The following is a 22,987-nucleotide window of genomic DNA, read 5'->3' as shown; positions in this document are numbered from 1 at the left end:
CTGGCTGTATTAATATCCGGAACTCTGGTCCCACTACCACCCCTCTGGGATAATTGAGAAACCAGGTTTAAAGGGCCCCACAGGAGAAGATACACCCAGGTTTTCCAAAGGAAAGGGCAAGAGGACCTGAGCCTTCACTGACTCACAACATGCTCCCCACGTCCTGTGGCATTTCAAAGTACATAATCTACTCATGCATTTAGAATTGTAAGTGACTAAACCCTGGTGTGTACATCTTTACCTGCTTACCACGTTATAGCCTTAACCCCATAAATTGAGTTCCCTAAAAGAGGCTCGGATATTGAATCTGCTTAGTTACAGCCTGGAAATGACTTGGGATGGTTGCCAATACTCGACATAGGGGGTTAAAGAGGTTTTGTTCTGAGCCTCTAAGCAGATCTGTGCAGGGGGAGGGGAGGGTTGGGCGACGGGGCAAGGGAAAGCCTCAACTCACAGAGGGAGCTCACTGATGAGCCAGCTGGCTCTGCTCTTGGAGTCTGTCTGCTGCTCTGATCTCAGCAGGTGTTGTGTCTCTTTAAGCTTATTAGCATCCTGGGCTGACTGGGCTAGCAGTTCCTTCTAATAGTACCAGCGAACATTTGCTGAGTGCTGATTATGTATCAGAAACTCTTTAAGAATGTCAGACACATTGCCTTATCTAATCCTCGTAACTGGAAAATAAATGCTATTATTGTCCCTCATTTATTGCAAAAGAAGAAAGCCATAGAGAGGCTCATCAATGAACTCACACTCCAATATTTAGGGAAGGCTGGAGGTGGGGTGCAAACCCAGGGGCCAGACATGATAGTCCATGGTCTAACTCACACACTCCACCCAAACCAAGATCAGAACACAGTCCTTTATCTAAAAGAGAAAGAAGGTGAAAAAAAATTCTGGCTCTCATACTAATTCATGCTACATTTTTACCTAAAATAGGTAAAAATCCAATCTTTTCCCAGGAGCTTTTGCCCAACAGGGGTTTGATGGTGATGATTGTTCTTCCCAGGATATGTTCCCTGAAAAGGGTTTGATTGCCTTCTAAGTAGTTGTCCCTATATAAATAGGTGATGTTGTACCCAGTCATATCAAAGATTCAGATTATTCCAGTTTCCCACTGACAAATCTATTGTCCCAATGCACCAAGTTTCCCTTTCTACATCAAAATAAAAACATCAAGCCCATTACTAGTATACAATAATATATGGGCCACACACATTAATACTTTCTGCTATTCATGTATTCAGTTAGAATATGTCAAAATAATTCCAATAGGGTGTATTAATGTTTTTAATTATGTCTTGTCATTTTTCTTAACATTCTCCATCCTTAGGCCATTTTCTTAATTAATGACCCCTCATTCTGAATTCCTATATATGTTTTCTATGTCAGAAAGCCCACAAATGAACTGGGGAGCTATAAAACAAACCAAGAGGGCAAATAGCCTCATTTATTGGTTTATACTGCCCTTAGGCATAATGCAGAATTCTAATTTGGTTTCTTAGTTTATGGACATGCACTCCTTTACAATTGTCAGTTGAATCACATTTAAAAAAAAAAAAAAAAGAGTGTATAGGAGGTTGTTCAAATTCCCTACAGCATGTCAGGTGCTCCTCTGGGAACCTCATTCCTCCTACAGATCATTTAATGTAAGTTAACAATTATTCAGAAAACAATAACAACAATAGCAAAACCTTCTTTCTCCTTGAAAAATATGTGTGACCTGCAGACACTAACATGTAATTTTCTCTTTGAAAGGCTGACATGTGATGACTTCATAATATTTTTATTCTGATGTAGTTAAGCAATTGTGCTAAGGACAGATAGGCTGGGAGAAGCTTAAATAGCTGTTCACTCACTGCTTCAAGATGCATTTCTCCAGTTGGCAAGACTGGTACAGGGACATTACAACCAATTCATCATTTATTTGATTGGAAATGAGTCCCAAATAGAGTGAATGTATTACATTAGCATTAGACGGGAGAGGTGGAAATGCTGCAAACTATGTTGGAATGTGACCAACTTGTTCTTAGTGTTGAATAAACTGAAAAAACAAATCCACTTTCTTCTTCATAGGTGTCCCAAGTACCATATTAGGTGATGAGATATTTTCTAAATATTGGTATCAGACATATTTATATCTATTATTAAGGAGAAAGTGTATTTTTAAGTCAAACTTATATTCTTTACCTTAGCCATATTATGAATAAAAGGCTAATATGCAAATTAACCATCACTCCAACACACATGATGGCAGCTCCCATTTGGTCAAAGATGGCTGCCCCCATGTGGACACAAGATGGCCACCACAAGATGGCCTGCAGGGTAGGGCACTTAGGGGTGACCATGCCTGCAGGGGAGGGCAGTTGGGGCAGGAGCTAGCCTGCAAGGGAAGGCAGTTAAGAGTGACCTGGAAAGCAGAAAAGGACAGTTGGGGGCCACCAGGCCTGCAGGGGAGGACCAGGACAGTAAGGGAGGGCAGTCAGGGGGGACCCAGGCCTGCAGGGGAGGGTAGTTGGGGGGAGGAGCAGGCCTACAGGGGAGCACTTAGGCGTTGATCAGGCTGGCAGGGGAGTGGTTATGGAATGATCAGGATGGCAGGCAGAAGTGGTTAGGGGCAATCAGGCAGGCAGGTAGGTGAGTGGTTGGGAGCCATAGTCCTGGATTGTGAGAGGGATATCCTACTGCCATGGGATTGGTCCTAAATGGGCAGTCGGGGATCCCTGGAAGGGTCCCAGATTGGAGATGGTGCAGGCCGGGCTGAGGGATTCCCCCCTCCTCCTCGTGCACGAATTTTGTGCACCTGGCCTCTAGTATTAAAATAATAAGTAGCAGTAATAGTTTTACCCATCAACACATTACCTTTTAAAATTAAGTTGTCAAATTAAATTGGTCAAGCAAAACCATTCTGATACTTTTATATATTTTTAAATATATTTTTACTGATTTCAGAGAGAAAGGGAGAGGGAAAAAGAGATAGAAACATCAATGATGAGAGAGAATAATTGAGTGACTGCCTGCTTCACGCTTTCTACTGGGGATGAAGCTCAAAACCCAGACATGTGTCCTGACAGGGAATGGAACCATGAACTCTCAGTTCATAGGTCAATGCTCAACTACAGTATCACATGAGCTGGGCTTCTTTAATTATTTAAACATCTAATAAAACACCCCCAAACCACACAAACACACACACACACACACACACACACACACACACACTTAGATGGTGCTTAGCTTGTCCATAAAATGTCAGACTTAACTCTGTGAAACCAGCTTTCTGAAAAAGTTCTAATTCACAGTATTGTTCACTGATTTCCTTGGTGTCAGTGGTCCCCCAGGGCTGCCTTTATGAGATGTCCTGATTGGGGAGTTGGGGAGAGATGCGCCTCATGGGCTCTCACAACCGATATGAGCAGCTGGCTCTAAAACACCTAGGGAACTGAACAATTTTAAAATATTTAGATTCTAGGAAATTTCCCCTTTACTTCTTTTCTCTCTTTTTGGGGACCGCAGAGCTTTCTGAATTTTAAAGCAGCCTGAGTACCAGTATGACTTTAGAATTAAATTAAAAAAAATCCAGTGAGTCCAAGTTTACACTCTAAGAATTTGAAGATGAAAGCTGGTCTCAAACACAGAGCACCTTATTCCTATTTCAGTAAGATATATTTTTATAAAATTTATGTATAGTTTTCAGAAATATGTAATGTGGAGGCTCCCATGATTTTGTCACAATGATGTCAGTTTCTATAGTTCAGCTAAAATAAATAAATAAATAAATAAATAAATAAATAAATAAATAAATACTGCTTGGCCCTAGCCCGTTTGGCTCAGTGGTCACAGCATTGGCCCACAGACTGAAAGCTGTGGGTGTTTTTTTTAATTTATTTATTTTATTTTATTGATTTTGTACAAAGAGGAAGGGAGAGAGACAGAGAGTTAGAAACATTGATGAGAGAGAAACATCGATCAGCTGCCTCTTGCACACCCCCTACTTGGGTTATGGCCACAACCAAGGTACATACCCTTGACCGGAATCAAACCCAGGACCCTTCAGTCCCAAAGCCAACACTCTATCCATTGAGCCAAACCGGCCTCAGGTTGTGGGTTTGATTCCAGTCAGGCTCAACCCTTGGCCCTCGTTTGGTGCACATATAGGAGGCAACCAAACGATGCGTTCCTCTCGATTTTTCTCTGTCTCTCCCCCTCCCTTCCACTCTCTCTCTCTAAAACAACAATAACAACAAAAGAAAATGCTGCTGCTTGGAGGGGATAAGTTTGCCATCTTGCTCTACAGCTTCTGCTAACAGAAATCTTTAGAAGAAAACAAGGACCAGATATGTGAAAATGTCTATGGGCAATACTAAAAAAGAAAGAAGAGGAACTTTTATTCATTGCTGGTGGGAATGCAGAATAGTACAGCCACTTCCCAAGGCAGTTTGGTGGTTTCTTACAAAACTAAATATACTCCTACTGTATGACCCAGCAATTGCATCCTTTGTTATCTACTCAAAAGAGTTAAAAACGATGCGCACACAAAAACCTGCACACAGATGTATACAGCATAATTGCCAAAACTTGGAAACAACCAAAATGTCCTTCAGTCGGTGAGTGGATAAACTGATATATAGAAACAATAGAATGGTATTCAGCACTAAAAAACAATGAGCTATCAAGCTATGAAAAGACAAAAAGGAATCATAAATGCATATAAGTGAAAGAAGCCAATCTTCTTTCATTACATATTGTATGACTCCAATTATATGACATTCTGGAAAAAGATCAGTGGTTGCCAGGAAAGATGAATAAGCAGAGCATGAGGGGTTTTTAGGGCAGTGAAAATAATCCATGTTACTATTAGGTCTAGTAATAATTAATGTCGTTTTCTAATACTTTTTAAAATCAAATTTATTTAAACAATACAACAAAATTTAATCAACAATATAGTTGCCGTTGTTTTCTACTACTTGTGCCCAACACTCAGGAAGCATTTTAATCCCTCTGTTGTAAAATTCTTGTGATTTTGATGCAAAAAATTTGGTCAATGCATTTTTGAGGCATTCTTCATTATTAAATTTTTTTCCAAGAAGAAAGTTTTGCAAAGAACGAAACAAATGGTAATCGGAAGGGGCAATATCAGGAGAATATGCAGGTTGAGGGAGAACTTCCCATTCCAACTGGCTCAGTTTTTCAGCAGTGATTCTTGCAGTATGCGGTCGTGCGTTATCGTGGTGAAGAATTACGCCTTTCTGATTAATCAGCGCGGGTTCTTTTTCTCTTAAAGTTTGGGCTAACCTTTCCAATTGGGCACTATACACTGTACTTGTAATGGTTTGGTTAGATGGCAAAAGTTCATAATGAAGAATTCCTTTAAAATTCCACCAAACACACAACATCACTTTTTTCGCATGCAAGTCAGGTTTTGGTGTGGGCTGTGGAGTCTCATTTTTGTCCAACCATTGAGGCCGCCTTTTCAAATTAACATACAGCACCCATTCTTCATCTCCGGTAACGATTTGCTCTAAAAACAGCAAACGGTTTTGACGACAGAGGAGCGAACTGCAAATTGTGACTCTTTGATTACGGTTGTTGTCGGTCAACTCATGAGGAACCCATTTTCCAAACTTTTGGACTTTGCCAAGTGCACGCAATTGATTGGAAATTGTTTTTTGTGAACAATTTAAAGTTGTCGCAAGCTCTTATTGGGTAATTTGAGGATTTTGCACCAAAAGAGCTTGAAGAGCTTCTTGATCAAAATTGGACACACGGCCTCGACCACTCTTGTCATCTAACAAAAAACTTCCCTAGTGAAATTTCTCAAACCAATGCTGGCATTTTCTGGCGCTAACTGCATCTTGACCAAGAGCACTACAGATGTTTTTTGCAGCCTCACTTGCTTTTCTTCCTAATTGGAACTCGTAAAGCATGCAGTGCTGAATATGCTCTTCATCCGCCATCTTCTTAGCCCTAGTTTTGCAACAAAAACCAAACCAAACACAGACTTTTTCAAGCAAAACTTGTTCATTGCACTTCACACGTTCTGTAGATACCACGTGTTTGAAGGTTATGTCAATACAAGTCAACGCCAAGCAAGATTTTAAATGAATGTTTAAAAACGACATTAATTATTACTAGATGGATATATGGTATATATCTGACCAAATCTGTAATAAGTACAACACCAAGAACGAATCCTAAGGCCAACTATGGACTTTGGGGGATAATGGCATGTAAATGTAGGTTCATCAATTGTAATAAATGTGTCACTGTGGTGGGGGGTGTCAAAATTGGGGGAGACTATAGGACTCTGGGGAGGAGCTATATGGGCAATCTCTTTGCCTTCCTTTCAACTTGGTTGTGTACCTAAAACTGATCTTCAAAAACAAAAATGCCCTTTTATCAACACATTGTACACCTTAAACTTACACAGTGTTATGTTAATTATATATCAATAAAATATTTTAAAATGTAAAAAATAAAGTCCTTTTTAAAAATATGGAAAAAATCCAATAAGTTTGGTATAAAGATGAACCTACAAGCAAAAAGCCACTGCCCTGATACATTTCTCACTTGACAAATACTTTTTAGAGACAGAGAAGCATCGATCAGACCATCAAACCTCAGAGGGAAGGTAGGGGAGGGTGGGGTAAGGGGAAGAGATCAACCAAAGGACATGTATGCAAGCATATAAGCCTAACCAATAGACACAGACAACAGGGGGTAAGAGCATGAGTGGGGGGTTGGGGGGTAATGGGGGATAAAAACACATATGTAATACCTTAATCAATAAAGAAATTAAAAAACAAAGACATTCAGTTCTAGGTGTTCAAAAAAAAAGACAAGTATATTTTGAACACCTCTTATGGGCCATGCCTTATCTTAGGCACTGAGGATTCAGAGATGAATAAGGCACATTTGGTCCTCTAAGGCAGTGTTTTTCAGCCTTTTTTGGGCAAAGGCACACTTGTTTCATGACAAAATTCACGAGGCACACCACCATTAGAAAATGTTAAAAAATTTAACTCTGTGCCTATATTGACTATATATAAAGTAATTCTCTTGAATAGGAATCAAATAAACACAAAGAAAGTATTTTATAATTACTTTATTATGAAATATTAAGTAAACAAAATAGTGAAAAATTATAAAATTCTTGTCTTGTCTGCACCTACGGCACACGAGGCAACATCTCGCGGCACACTAGTGTGCCGCGGAACAGCGGTTGAAAAACGCTGCTCTAAGGCACCTTTTTCCTTAAAGCTTAGGATTCGGTGGATGCTAAAGTTCTGACTGATGGATTTAGTTGTTAAAACTGTTAAATCCATGTTGAGCATGTAGCAGAAGGCCTTTGGTGAACATTTGCCTATACTGATATTTAATAAAATGAGTCATAATAAACAATAACAAGTCATCCTTCCTTTATTTTTCTAAGTTTTTGTTCAGGTTTTTATAAGTGGGTTTTGGTAAACTAATAAAATAATTGTCCCTGCAACTAGACATCAATATATTACATTAATAAACTAAATTGAGTATGTTTCTTGCTTGACACATTTGAAAGGTGGTTATTGCACAGCTACTATGCAAGGTGCTTTGCTTTATATCCCCCTTTAACGTAATCCCCACAACTATGCTAAATGAGGATTCCCATTTTATAGGTAAGCAGCTGAAATTCACAAAAACAGTAACCTTGCCCTACAATGGCCCTACTGAGTCAGACTTTACATCCAGGTCTGACTGACACAGGTCCTGCTTATCCCTCTATGGCAAAGCTTTGAGAGTGGTCAGAATGGTGATTATACCTTTGCCTCAGCAGAGATTCTCATGTGAGCCAATAATCTCCAGAAATGTTTATCCTTCTATAATATGTATGAGGATATAATACAAATCAGTGGGCCCTTCAGCCAATTTTTCCCTGGGAAGGCTAAAGTTCTACCTAGTACTTGCCAATGAACTTTCTTTATCTACTCCTAACTATCTGCCTCTAGATCTTCATCGCAAGAAGGCATTTAATTCTAACATGAGTCAGAGCCAGAAATGTAATGGGAGAAATTATGTGAACCTGAGGCTTGAAACTGTTCTCCCACTCAGGGGAGGAAAGTAATTGAAACTCAGCAACAGATTTATGGAAACTGAGGACTTGTGAAAAAATTTTCTGTTCTTAGGAGCCCACACAAATGACACAATGCAGTTCTTTTTCCTTAGGTCACTAAAGACCAAGCACAGGAGAAATGAAACCAGTCATAATTTAGAAAAGACACTAGAATGCGCTCAAGATGCATTGTGGTTATTGGACTATATTTGAGGTTTCTAGAGATTGATAGAATATAGTGCACAGAGAACAAGTAACTGGAAAGAAAATTACACTAGCTTTAATACACACCAGTGTTGTTGAGTGTGTTTTCCCAGCTGCATTAAATGCTCTAAATATTTGAACCGGTGCACTAGTTGCCATAACATGCTTCTCATTTCACCTGGTTCTGAAGGAGTCTTGACAGCAAAAAAGCTTTTATTTGAACATTAACGTATTTGTCCTTTGCTAGGCCTTTTCATCATAACATGTGATTTCTTTACCACTCTGTGTGGGATAACAAATTTAATATCAATACCTTTTGGTCTTGGTATAGGGTGAAAAGAAATCACATCTTTCACAATTAGATTATTTCCCCCAATAATATATCTTTATTAATTATTAATGAACAATGTATTTTATTAATGCTTATTTTGCTCTCTACCACTTGCTACCAAAGATCTTCCTTATATAATTGAATTTATATTACATAACCAACTAATACTTTCAAATAAATCATGCACAGTTTTGTCCAAATATGTCAATAATATTTTGAAGGTGTATTTATATCCATGTACAAAGCTCCTGCTTATAAACACCTATAATAAATGAGGGAGGAAATGCAGCGATAAGAGAGAACTAGGGTTAGGTATGTGTGATAATATCAGCCTTTTCTGTTTGGTTCAATTCAGTTATTATTTTCTTCCCACTTCACTATTTCCACTTCAGTGTCTTTAATAAGTAGAACCGAGGAGGAGATAGAACACAAATCCTAATAGCTATAACTCTGTGGACTTGTTCCTATAATTGGATCTTTGTGATGACTCTTTAGTGATATATTTCTTTATGAGGTAACTTTACAGCTGAAATTGTTCATACCGACCATATTATATGAGCTGTAACCAAGAGGCCAATGAAGTGAGTTTAAAGCTGATTTGAGCTTACTTTGGGTTGACATGGTATTATTGTTATGGATGGTCCTAGATGTCTTATGCTTAACACACATTCCCATTAATGTGGTTGCCATCTATAAGACAAGTGGTAACACAAGAAAAATAAGAGCAAAACATTTATCTCCAGAAATAGAGTGTCCTTAAGTCACCTAAAAGAATATGACCTGAACAAGTACATGCAAACATATGAATGAACCTAGAGAAACAAAGAATTTTTAAGTCAACAAAATAGCAAACCAAGCATCATTTACAGTGACCACTGGCCATGCTGTCTGTTTGCTTCATAAAACGGGAGGATTTTTGTGATGAGAGTTGAATGATACATGATGTATACACCTTTGGTTAAAGTGTCAGAAACCACACTAACGATTTATTCCTGCCTATTTAAAATGCACTTCTTATCGATACATGAGCGGATAAAGGAAAACTACCTTAGGTATTTTACAGCTTGAATAAAGATTTAGTCATTGTGAACTTTTGTAAAATTATAACAAGGTATCAAGCACTTAATTTGCTTCCAGTCTGTTAAATTAAATATCCCTTTACATCAAAATGCAATAAAATACCCTCATGAAAATCATGTAGTATAAGTTGTGTACAATGAAGAACCTGTGATTAATCAACATTCCATGTGGTCTGCATTACCAATCATGGACTCCAGACCTAAGTGTTGGCTAACAATATTTGCATTTATGTGAATAAAATCCCTAGTTTAGAAGGAGCTGCCAAACTGTAAAAGTTGAAGACTGAAATAAAGTAAAAACCCAATAATTGTTTCTGCCTTTTCTATTTCATATTGAACATGAAGAAAGTGCTTCTGGCCCTAGCCAGTTTCTCAGTGGTTAGAGCATCAGCCTGTAGACTAAAGAATTACAGTTTGATTCCCAAAGGCATGCACCTCTGTTCCAGGCTTGATTACTGGCCCTGCAAGGGGGGAGGGGGGGAGAAGAAGGAAGGGTGTGTGGAGTGGGGTGGCGGGGAGGCAACCAATCAATGTGTCTCTTTCATATCAATGGTTTTTTCCCCCCACTCCTTTCTTGGCCTCTACCTCTCCCTTCAATTCTTACTCTCTCTAAAAATAAACAAAAAAACAAAAAAAAGGGGATCAATGGAAAAAATAACCTCAGGTGAGGATTAAGAACAACAACAAAAAGGTATTGCTAGAACTGAGAAGGTTTTTTATATGTAAGGTTGCTCTGAGTAATATGCCAGATGTGCTGGTATAAGGCACTTTTTCATTGAAATCGTTGCATCTTAGCTGATTATAGTCAGTCATGAGCAGTTATGGCCAGGATGTTGCTGGAAGCCAGCATGGTGTGAAGTCTGGAGTGAGCACAGGGCAACTGACTCCACAGCTGTACAAACTGTGTAATGCTATGGTGTTAGTGGGAGGGAATGAACAATCCTAGACTTTCGCAGATTCCCAGGGGGCATTTAGGCCACTCTTTCTCTTACAAATGAAGGTTTTGCCTGAAACCTCAAATTGTGTTTCCTTAAAAGAAAAAAAAGAAAAAAGAAAAAAAAAAGATAAAGAAAAAAGAAAAAAGAAAAGAAAAAAAGTCAGGCATTCAGTTGGCATAAGAGAGTGGGGGGAGGAGACTGTAAAGAAAAAAAAAAAGGATGCATCTGGTTTATTGGCTCTGTCTAAGGCCAAACCACAAGGCATTGGCCAGTAATTCCAGTCTGCAGTACAGTTACTTTTAGCTTCAAAATGACAGGTACCGTCTCGGGCACTGTTATCACGTGAAAAGTTGAAGTGAGGTGAGGTTTGGACTGCACTAAGAAGTTAAAAATTTCTGAAATACTCAAACACTCATAAAAATTCAAACCCTTTGTCTCTTATGAATGGATGATAACATCCTAAAGTAACCCATTTCATAGTGATGAGAGTTGACGGTGGAGGCATAAATATAGCTTACATTTATCAATTGGTAGATGCTATATTTAGTTTTTCTGGACTATTAGGCTGTGTTAAATTTTTGACCATGGCAAAAACAACATTTTAGGTAGAAGTAGTGTATTTTTCACATTTTTATTCTTGTGTTTTGTGTCCGAGCTAGGCATTTCTTTTTTTATAATCCCTACCTGAGTATATGTTTAGAAAGAGAGAGGGAGGGAGAGATAGAGGGGATCAAGAGAGAGAGAGAGAGAACAAACAACATTGATGTGAAAAAGAAACGTTGATTGGTTGCCTTCCATACATACCCTGATGGGAATCGAACCTACAACCTTTTGGTACACAAGTCAATGCTCAAGCAACTGAGCCACTCTGGCTGGGCCAGAGCTAGAGTCACTCTGGCTTGGCCAAAGGTAGACATTTAAAGCTGTCCGATTTATTAGACCACATCTGTTTTTTTTCTTGTCTTTGTATAGCACTTGGCTGTTGGCAAGGCTTGTTCACATTTGCTCCTTGAAGTAACAGTGAAAACCAGTGTCGTTATCTGCATGCTACAAGTTTCAAAGATTCTGAGATGATGCAGCTCATAAGTATCAGATTCAGATTTATGTGATTTTCTGAGCTACACAGATGGTTTCTCAAATGAAAGTTGTGTGTCCTCTTTCTCCTTCCTTTTTTGCCTCCCTCTCTGTTTCTCCCTATAGCTCTTTCTCTACTCTTCTTTTTACTCCCTTTGTTCATAACACCTCCTCCAAGTTCAGAGGACTGCTGGAAAGACCAGCCAGTTATTCTTCTCCATGTGGCCTTTCCACACGGCCGTTTGTGAAAGGGGTTTCAGAGTTGATCTATTGAAGTCTAGGCAGAGGGTCAACTATTTTTAATGTAGATTTCTTTAACTTTTAGAGTCTGAGAATGACTTTCTAATTTTGGGCTGAACATATTTATCCTGTAGCATAAGCAAGAGGGATTGAATGGGGGTAAAATTTAAGAAAATTAAGTTTTTATGTAATAGTTTCCCCAATTTGTTCCTCATTTGGTCTTGTAAGATGTGGTAACTAGAAGGAAGCTTTTTTGTTTGTTTGTTTTTGTATAATCTTGGAAGAATATAACACCCTTGAAGTAGAACACAGAAATACAATGGAGCACATTCTCCAGTTGTGTAATGGTTATAAATTATGTGACAAGCATTATTTTATGTTTTTGTATTTGATAAATTATTTGTCCTTCAAAACAAACTGCCACCTCCCTTTCACTCACTGCTCTCCAGCTTCACTGGGTTCCTTCACAGGTCTTGGACATACTGAGAACACTCTTGATTTAGGGCCTTTATACTTGCTTTCCCTCAGCTCTTTCCCATCTTGTCCTGCACCCCATATTGGCATGGCTTACTCTCTCACTTATTCTGAGGAACTTTGTTCAAATTCCCTCTTCTCAATATTGCCTATCCTGCAATCCACCTCTTTCATTGCCTCCATATACCTTATACTCTTAGTTTTCTTTGTTTTGGCCTTAATACTTAACTTAAAATAGTATACAATGTATTTAAATATTACATTGTTTATTATCTATAACACTCTTTTAGAAGTTAAAATTTATGAGAATAAGAAGTTGTTTGTTTTTATCACCAATGTATCCAAGTGTCTAAAATATGGTCTAATACATATTTAATTTTTAATATTTGTTGTGTGGATGAACATTATTATATTATTATTTCTTCTCACCTTCCTCCACCCCCCCCCAAAAAAAAAAGGTACAAATGGGATAAAAATAAATTTAAGCATAAAAAAAAAGCTCTTCTTATACTTTTGTTTTGTGATTGAATATTAAACACATTTGTTCTTCAATTGGTAGAAATCCAGAAAAAATAGGCTCTCTATGTCTATAAAAGGTAAATTTTTTCATATTAATAAATTCAATATAGTTTCAAAACCAAATGTGTATCGAATCTTCATTCTATCATTTTAGCACAAATATTTAATATTCAAAGATTATGCTGCTGAATTGTTAGTTTAGAGCATACAAATGTGGCAACAAGATCAATAGAAAAACCTACAGATATTTACACAACACTTGCCTTCATAAATGTGAAATTACTTCTATCAAAATAAGATTATTCTTGTTGTCCTTCAATAACCTGTTTAAAAAATCAGGCAAATCCACCATCATTCAATAGGGCAATAAAATTGATCTTGTCTTTTTATTTAACTTTCCTTTATTAGATGAAAAAGGCTTGTAAGTTAAAGCAATTAAAATATCAAAATGGCTCACTATCCTCCCCCCCCCCCCCCCGCCTCCTGAAGTCATATCAATTTTATCACCTATCAAAGTGGATGGGGAGTGTAATGAAAAAAACACCCACAAAAGTGCTTGAGTTCTTCTTATATCACACAGTGAGGAAAATGTTATATCTATTGAAAATTTCTTCAGGCCCATTTTGTTTGTGTAACATAACACACTGGCTATAATATATGTCCCCACTTTATTAAGTCAAGGATAAAAATAGTCAGCACTACAAGTTATCTCCTCTTCCCACTTTAATTTTAACTCTTGTACTTGTACAATAAATAATGATCATGAGTTGAAGTTGCAATTTATCTAAAAGAGTAACTCCCTAAATAATTTTAAATATTTTGCCTAGTATTAAATTGTATTATAAAAATGTATTAATATGCACTTGCTACACTTGTCCTGACCAATAGCTTATTCACTCCTGTCAGTTTCTATGCCTATAAAGAAAAAGAAAAAAGTTCTTTGTGGTTCATGGCTAAATTTAACAGTCAGTGCCTAGAAGTTAGGATTATTCTATCTGCCAGTTGAAAAGGGGTACATTGTAGCTTTTTATTGGATAGAGTTTTAGAGATTTTAAATTCCAAATCCCTCCTCTTAGGGCTGAGAAAATCAAACCCAAAAAGGTTAAGTGACCTGTCCACTCTCTCTTAGTGGAAGAGATGCATTAAAATAAAGTTCTTCTGATTCTTGCTTCACATTTTCTATTTAAAACACAACTCCATGCCCTAGCTGGGTTGGCTCAGTGGATAGTATGTCAGCCCGGGACTGAAGGGTTCCAGGTTTGATACTAGCCAAGGCCACATGCCTGGGTTGTTGGCTCAATGCTCAATGGGGGGTGTGCAGGAGGCAGCCAATCAATGATTCTCTCTCACTTGATGTTTCTATCTCTCTCTCCTTCTCCCTTCCTCTCTGAAATCAATAAAGAAATATATTTAAAAACAAAACAAAACACAACTCCACTGTTTTCCATGAAATTAAATAATATTAACACAAAGGATAGAACAAACGAGTAATTTCTCTTTTCATCATAAGAAAATGTTAAATACAGTACTTAGATTTTTAAAAATTAATTATCCCCAGGCAAAATTTCCTAAATTTAACTACTCAACACAGATTTTGTGTTTGTCTCCTGAACATGGTATATATGTTATATATTTATGGTTATATATTTGAAGCAAACAAATTATATTTCTTCAGTGATAATTACTTGCTTTCCTCTACATTGTTAATATTAGTTATGTTATCTGAAGTGGTCTTCATTAGTGTCACCTCAGTACATGACATATTGAGATTATCAGTGTATCTAACTTTAACAATGGTGCAAAAGGAAACCAGAGCCTCAGAAAGCCTAGTAATAGGGACTCTGGTCATCTATGTGGTCAGCTACTTGGATTATTATGGCTATTTAATGTGAAAGCAATACTTAAAAGAAGAACTTTGGCCAACAAAATAAAAGCCAGATCCATATAGTCAATTACCTTTCCGTTTGAAATCAGTACCAAAAATAAACAAAGTATTGTGATGAATACATTGGCATTCTTCAGTGAAGGAATGAAGGAGAATGCTTACCAAGACCCTTAGATTGGTGAAACTATCTTGGTTTACCATGACGATATTCACCGTTTTGCCCAGGAACGGCGCTCATTGCTAAATAATGAGAGCACATTGTAAGCTCTCACTTCTCAATATTACGGACCTTCATAGTTTAGCTAACAAATAAAGGTCTTTGTCCTCAGGAAAAGTAGAAAGAGATCTCCTGAGACCAAGTTTATCATTTAATCTGGCTGACCCATCCGTTCTTACAGGTAGCAAGAGTAAGTCAATTTTCACTGCCATAATTCTGTGAGCCCAAAAGGAAGGGAGAAATCAGTAGAAGATAGAAACAGCTATTCTTGAGTGACATCAGGAACAAACACAAACCTCAGCCTTCCAAGAAGGATGCGTATGCCAGCATTGAGCATACAAAGCAATTCTGAAATGTCAACAAAGGTTAAACTTCCTGATGACTAGAAGAGAATTTACTTTTCTCGAAAGTGACTAATATTGGTTTGTGTTTTAATCCTAAATCATCAGGATGATTAGCCTTCCTTCTTCTGACATCCCTTTAAGAAATGTTAGATGTGCTTAAATCCTCTATTTACCAGAACAATGTTATCCAGTGTGGTGTGTAATTATGGAGAACTTTTCCATTTCAGAACCTTCTGTGTATGGAATGCTCTTCTATATACTGTCAGTATAAAGAAAAATAGAATACCCTAGCCCATAGAAAGTATCTGCCAGATGAGCTGTAACTCTTCGTTGCATTCTCTTTAATGTAGTGAAAGAATGACCTCATAAGGCAGGGTAAGCTCTTTCAAGCGAAATGTCAGTGATGTTCATTAGTAAGTGAGAACACAATTAGAAATACTTGCTACTAATAGTGTGAACACACTCTTCTGTTACAAAATGTCCTTTTAACACATCTGAAATTCTCAAATTCAACTGTTCCAATGTTTTAAATGAAGTCTGATGTGTCTGGGTAACTTTTAGCAAATACACTGGTCTTATTTTTTTTTAATAGATTGTGTACTATCTTCAGCCGACAATCATCTACTAATATTTGCATTGGAGCTCTTAGAAAAATAAAAGTCACGAATCAGAAAATTATTGTTCTCCACTGTCTCAATTTAAGCTGAACTTTAAATTAACATCTTCATAAAGTTAGGAAAGATCCACATTTAGGTGCTATTCTTTGACTGACTTGGGACTGTAGGTGAATGAGTGTATCCTTCACTCAAGCTGTGGAGTTATTTCTGAAATGACAGTACTAAGTATCATAAGGGACAATGTAAAGTTGAGGAATATTCAAAATGATCCAAACAATTTCATGATATCCAAGTAAAATGAGTACATATATATTATTTCCTTGAAGCATTATTAAATCAATAAAACATTAAACATGAATGCATATATATTGAGTGGGTGTTAGAAAGCAAATATTAAACATACGTAGTTTAAATCAATAAAGAATTTCTCTGGAAAGAATAAACAATGTGACTGAGAAGCAGGAGGGAAGTGGGAAGAAAGGGCAGATGAAAGCTTCCCTGTTTAATTGTATATAAATTGTATTCAGAGACAGACAAGTTCTCTCTATGCCCAAATTATGTAGTTTATCCCAAGTGTGCAGGCTCCTCTGCTCAGCAACACTGATAAGGACACTAATAGCTTAATTACAACTTGCTGCTGAAGAAGATAAACAAAGCTGTTTGCTTTTAAGCCAGGGGTTACAATTACTTTAAACATCAGGGACAGGCACATCTGCAAGTGGAGCTTACTATGTCAGGAAAACCACAGAAAGCAGCTGGAAAATAAAGCCCCAGGAGTGAGCAGCCAGTACAAAATTAGAGCAAAACCGCTTGATTTGAACAGTGGGGTAGTAGGCGTGAGGCATAGTAAACAAACGGCAAACGTTAAGTGGGCAGGGATAGGAAAGTTTTAGGTGCCAGATCTTTCACATTTTCAGGGGGATTCCATCATAGAGACTGAGCACCACTGTGAAGCTTACAATAAACTCTGTCAGGAAGTCATCTTCAGCACCACCAAAGAAGGACAGCTCCCTTAAACTAAGTAAGATCCATCAGGGACTGCCCTCCCTCCTTGACAACCCTACCATGCTCTGTAATGGATTTCTCTTTCGCTGGTGTCCTGGACACTTTGCTTTTAGAGGTATTCTAAGGGACATATGAAAAAGACTGGGAGCTTATTTGGCTTTTTTCTTTTTCTTCAGGCCAAAGGGAAACACAGCCTTTAAGAAAAATCCATTCTTTTAATTGGTCACCAGAGAAATTTAACCAGGATAAAAGATTGCAAGTCACTGCATTTAATCTAGTGGCAAAATGGTTTCAGTAAGTCAGTGGTAGCCAAAGACACTAAGGTGATATACCAGAGTGTGATAGTAAAGGAGTTAACAGAATAAGTCCTAATATCACTGGGTGGGAAAATAATCTTGGCCTTGAAGGAAGCTCTTCTCAGTCAGTCCTTTTCAAGACCCATCACAACCTTATCCTTAATCTGGAACATACAACTAGAGGATTAACAGTTCCACAGTGAGACCTTAGGCTGAACAGCAAACCACAAAAACTGCCAAAGCTTCCCCCAATAAAGTCCTTTTCCCCCAGCCCCAGTCCAGAGGCACACATCTCAGGAGCAACAAGGAAACATTTCATTAGAAAACCAAAACCAAGACAGGAAAATTACACTTTTAAATAACTTGTCTACTTTGGCACTTCCAGTTACCATCCTTCCAGTCATAAAGATATGGTTGCTGAGCGAACACATCTTGTTTCTCTATGCAGAGTTCTTTTTCTTTCTTTCTTTTTTTTTTGTCCCAAACTTCCTGATAGTGTGTAAAATACTCATAAGTTGAAGTCCTCTTCTGTACAACAGTGTGTGCACGTGCGCGCGCGCACACACACACACACACACACACACACACACACACACTTTGATTCAGTTCCATTTTAAAGGGTTTAGTTTCCTAGATAAAAGGTATGTATCATCTGGTTTCAAAACCTACTTTGAAGGAGGGTCTTCGGGGAAATGCCCTCCTTTTTGCATGGAGTTCCTGGAATACTAAGGGACTCTAGAAGGGAAGTGGCACAGCTAGAGTGGAGGCTCAGCAGTCATTCAGAAAAGGCAGCGTTCTGGAGTTGGTGGAGAACAACTTCCCAGTGACAGTGACCATACGCTAGTAAAGGGGCCGAGAGGGGCGTGCCTGCCTGTGAATCTGTAGCAGTAGCAGCAGCGGGGTCAGCAAACACTGGGTGCTTCTCAACTGAAGCAACTTGACTCTGAATCCCTTAGTCCTCTCTATTGCTTTATTTTTTTTTCCTTCCCTTCCTTCTTGCCTTCCCTCCTTCTTCTACCTCAATTACCCTTTTCACTCAATTCCATCTGAGTCACTTTGGGCCCCATTCCAATGACACCATCAAATCACCTAACGTGTGCCCTACAGACCATGATAGTATAATGATGATCACAATGGTTAGCTTGCCAACTACCTGGTGCAAGGAACAAGTCCTGCTCCTAGCTGTCAACTGTACCCTCTGTCCCCACTCCAACACCACAGCAGTGGTACCAACCAGGCAAAATCACCGGAGTCTGAATGTCACCAGCAAGTTCCACCCACCCTGTAGTAGCCCTGCCAGCAAACCTCACCAGCAGAGCACTGGCATCCTGACCCAGCTCTAGGTGATAACTACGGTCATTGTTATCAGTGACAACACTCCTCACGGAGAGGGGAACCCCTCGGGTGACTCCTAGGCGAATGTAGGGCTCCACGCAGGCAATACCCTTCCCACCTCCGCAGCGCACGCGCGCGCGCACACCCCCACACACACCCTCCTCACTCCAACACCAGCTACACAAAGAGAGGGAGTGAGAGAGCCGCTGCTGGGCTGGGCTGGGCAGAAAGGGGACTGGAGGGAGGGCATCGCCAGGAGCGGACACCCAGGAGGGCAGAAGGCTGAGCCAGCCAGCAGGGAGGAAGGTAGAGAGGGGAGCTTGGAGGGGAGAGAGCCGACTGGAGGGTCATCCTTACCTGCCCCCAGGTTGAAGGAAATCCTGGCCTCCGCGAGGTACGGCGTGTCACTCTTGGAGCGGACTCTCCTGATGGGCCGCCTGTCTATGTCATCCTCCGAAGATGCCGCCATTAAGGTGGGAGGCAGGAGCAGGGTCGCCCGGCGAGCTGAGAGGGAGAGGGAGAGGAGAAGAGGGAGGAAAAGAGGCGGAAAGGGGAGGAGGGGAGAGGAAGAGGCTCACACCAAGAGAGGGGGAGGGGAGAGGGGGATGGGAGAGGAAGGGAAAGGGGATGGGGAGGAAAGGGGGAAAAGAGGGGGAAAGGAAGAAAGAAGGAGAGAGAGAGAAAGAGAGCAAAGGAAAGAAAAGGGTGAAGGGAGAGAAAGAAAATCCGTTAAGGATTTGTGGACTGGAGCAGAGATCAGGCAGGCTGCCTCTGGCTGGCGCCCAGGGCTCCCCCTAACTCTTCTCCCAGACTGGACCAGCGGGCAAGTGCTGGGGACTGACACCCTGCCTCCTGCCCGCAGCCAATTCCCAGCTCTTGGCACAGACAGGCTGATGCAAAAGAGAAGACTCCAAAGCAGAGATGCTCAGTCAGCACCATGCCCTCTCCCGCCAAATGCACTTACTCTGCTCTTCAAGTGCACACCAGGGTCTCCTTAACCCACAGGAGTCTCCAGCCAGAGGTACCTGCCTCAGCTTTCCCTGCAAGGCATTCTTACTACTCGGGTGTAAGTCCAGGCCCAATTGATCATAGAGGAGAGCACTGCACCCAGGGTACCCCTCTGCTTCCTCTTTCCCAACCCAGAGCACAAATAGAGATGAAGCCAGATCAGGAAATTCTTAGATACTCCCTTGAACCCTGGAGATGGAAAGAAAGGAAAAGTATGTACAACTTTAAGAGCAGTTTGGCAGGAAAGTTTCTAGAGTTGATGTTTTGAATGTGGAATAGGCATATCCAAACAGAACTGAGTGGCTCTTTTTTTTTTATAACCATGACTTTCTATAATGTGTTTATCTTTACATAAATATCTGTTCATTTAACCTTCAACTTTCTCTTTATTTGGTGACTTAGGCACAGATAATAGTCCTTGGTCTCTATAACCCCATACCATTATTTGTGAAGGTGAGGGGAAGATCAAGGGCACTTTACATTCCTTTGAATGTGTGCACTGCTACTTTCACATGTTGCCAGCACAAAAACCTGGAAAGGTTTCTGGAGTATGAATCATAATGGTTTGATGCTCCTATGAAGCTATTGATGGGCTTAACTCTTTTATATCTGACTTTCTGCGGCTTCAGTCTCTTGGCCTTTTTGTGGCCTGATGTTCTTTCTAATAAGAGCCACCTGGGGTACATGGATATATGTCACCTTGATTCTCTCCCTGCTACAGAGGACATCTCAGTGTCAGGTCATGCCTAACACTGGTGTCAGAGAAGGAAGTGCTGCTCTGACTCTGCAAGACTTCCCTCTCCCCTTCATCTGTCCATTCTAACACGCATCTTGTACTCTTGCACCCTAGGATCTTCAGTCCCTCTTCTTTGGTCTCTTATTTCACACATAGGTAGTAACTCTATATCTTAGAAAAAACATATCTGCCCCTGTCCTTACTGTTTCTCAGTCTCTACCATACTCTTTCCTTCCCATTCTGTTTAACTTTCCTGTGGGACTCTTGGCCCCATGGACTCCATTATTTTCTCTCTCAATTCCCTCCTTTCGTCTTTATAATTGGTTTCTATCCCCACTCCCAGTCATAGTTATTTTAAAGGTCACTAACATTCTCCTAACAATTAAATCCATTTCTTTCTTGGCATCTTTAAAGTATGTAGTAATCTATACTTTTTGAAATAATCTCCTTTGTCCCTCTGTACCAGACTAACTCTCTAACAACTTGATTTCTAATTGTCAGCCAATTCTCTATATGTTGGTTTAAAATTACATGTCTTAGCATTTGAGGTCCTTCACAATCTGATTTCAACCTGTCTTTCCAAATTTATCTACTTTTTGCCTCCAGTGTTCTTGGAATTGTCCTAACATCTGGCTTGTTTATGCATTTGTACCTTTGCTTGTTTTTACAACACCAATTTCTTTCCTACAAACTTTCCATGTTCTCCCTCAGGAACATAAGATAAATGACTCATTAGTTTATGGCATGAACCCACTACATAGTAATTAGTCAATAGATACCCTACACAATAAAAGTATAATATGCAAATTGTCCCCTTGGGCAGTCATTTGACCTGGAGATCTATCAGGAGTTTGGCCTTTTGCTATGATGTGCGCTGACCACCAGGGGGTGGCACGAAACATGGTGGGCTTCCATGACACAGCACTGGCAGCCAGTGACAGTGGAGGCACTGCTGGCCCTGATAGGCCCCAATAAGATGGGGACAGTTGCAGGATGGTGGAGCAGGTGAGTGGACAGCACCAGGCCAAGGCAGGTGTGAGTGTGGGGGGGAGGGGGGGCAGGTGCTTCCCAGGGCCCAGAGGTCAGCTGGGACCTGCCCTTCCACTCCAGAAGCTTGTGCTTCAATTACCAGCCAGGCCTAGGAAACACATCCATGCACGAATTTCATGCACTGGACCTCTAGTTTTTGAATAAAAGAAGAGAGGAGAGGGGAAAAAGAAACCAGAGAAAAGACAAAAGGACTGAATGAGGGTTATTAACTAAAGAGTAGCTGAAGTGGGGGCCAAATCCATGTCTGTTTCATTTCAAATCTTGTGTCTTTAACCTGCTAAGTATCTATATTTGGCTTATTAGCCATATTTTAAGTTCACTTTTCTGTGACACTTGCCTCATTATTATGTCCCATTTATCTTTGTAAAACATAGATTAAAAATGGATGCCTCCTGTCCCAGGAGGCACAAGAGGGCATTTGGTGCATCAAATGAACCATGACTAATCAGGCTGCAAACCAATATTATGATTGTAACATTTATGCTCAGGCTGATAAGGAGGTGCAAGAGTAAAGAAATAAATGCAAACAATTCTGAATATTGTATAAACTATCCCTTTCTTTGAATTAATGCAGTGCTATTTGATTGTTTAAAATGTTTGGGATTCCTCACCTCCTTGTCTGTTCACTCATCAGCCATGTCTCTAAAATCAATAAATAAAGTCATTTGAAGGAATCCCTAGACTAGCTTTCCCAGTGTTTCTTTGATTTTACATATTAATGATTCTTAATTCAGAGAGGTACATCTTTGAATTTCTATTTCTTATTTGTTCAACGTTTTAGAGGACTAGAAAGTTAATATTATCACTTCCACATTAGGTTGGCCTTTATTAGAGAAATTTAAATACACGTTTATATTATTTCATTATGAGCTATTTTATTATTAATATAATTATAGATAAATATGCTTTTTACAAAAATAACATAAAATACTAATCTATCTTCATGTTCTTTTATTATTTTATCTCTATTTTCAGTTTTGACTCTAATTTTCCATTTTTTGGTTTTCCTACTTTACTGTCACCTTTGTCTCATTTAATTTTTCCAGTTCTTTTTTCACTTTGCCTCTCTTTTGTCACATCTCTCTTAGTTCTAATAATTCCTTTCCAAAGTCAGTCCCATTTAATTTATTTCCCTCTATATGAAGTATTTACTTTTATGGGCTTGTCCCAATGTTTCCACATTCTTTATTCCTGGGATTCCTGTCATATACATAATCTTGTATCATAAAAGTATTGGACTGAGTGACATTAGGGAAGAGTCTGAGATGGAAATCAGGGATGGTGGGTGCTGTCCCCATTACTACCACCACTGTCAATTAACATCAGACAACCTGCTCACTCTACCAGGATGGGTCTCAGCCACCTTAGCTATAAAACTTTAAGGGTCAGTCACCTTAGCTATAAAACTTTAAGGGTCATCCCAGTCAGTGTTGCTCAGTGGTTGAGCATTGATCCAGAAACCAAGAGGTCACCCATTCCATTCCTAGCCAGGGTAAATGCCTGGATTATAGGCTCGATCCCCAGTAGGGGGCGTGCAGTGGATCAGTAA

The 22,987-nt window shown here is 39.4% G+C and overlaps 1 protein-coding gene across 4 annotated transcripts in view; it reads right to left on the bottom strand.

The window, feature by feature from the left end:
• PHACTR1 (phosphatase and actin regulator 1) overlaps window positions 1–22,987 on the bottom strand; it is a 532,833-nt gene that overhangs the window by 450,445 nt on the left and 59,401 nt on the right. For all 4 annotated transcript variants that reach the window (XM_036447917.2, XM_036447915.2, XM_036447916.2 and 1 more), the window contains exon 3: window positions 19,002–19,148. In XM_036447917.2, coding sequence (XP_036303810.1) covers window positions 19,002–19,148 — 147 coding nt within the window. The remainder of the gene's footprint in view (window positions 1–19,001; window positions 19,149–22,987) is intronic.

The sequence above is a fragment of the Pipistrellus kuhlii genome, unplaced genomic scaffold (assembly GCF_014108245.1).
Source record: "Pipistrellus kuhlii isolate mPipKuh1 unplaced genomic scaffold, mPipKuh1.p scaffold_m20_p_2, whole genome shotgun sequence".
Lineage (NCBI taxonomy): Eukaryota > Metazoa > Chordata > Mammalia > Chiroptera > Vespertilionidae > Pipistrellus > Pipistrellus kuhlii.
Note: the sequence above shows the minus strand (reverse complement) of the source record. Positions and strands in the feature narration are given on the sequence as shown.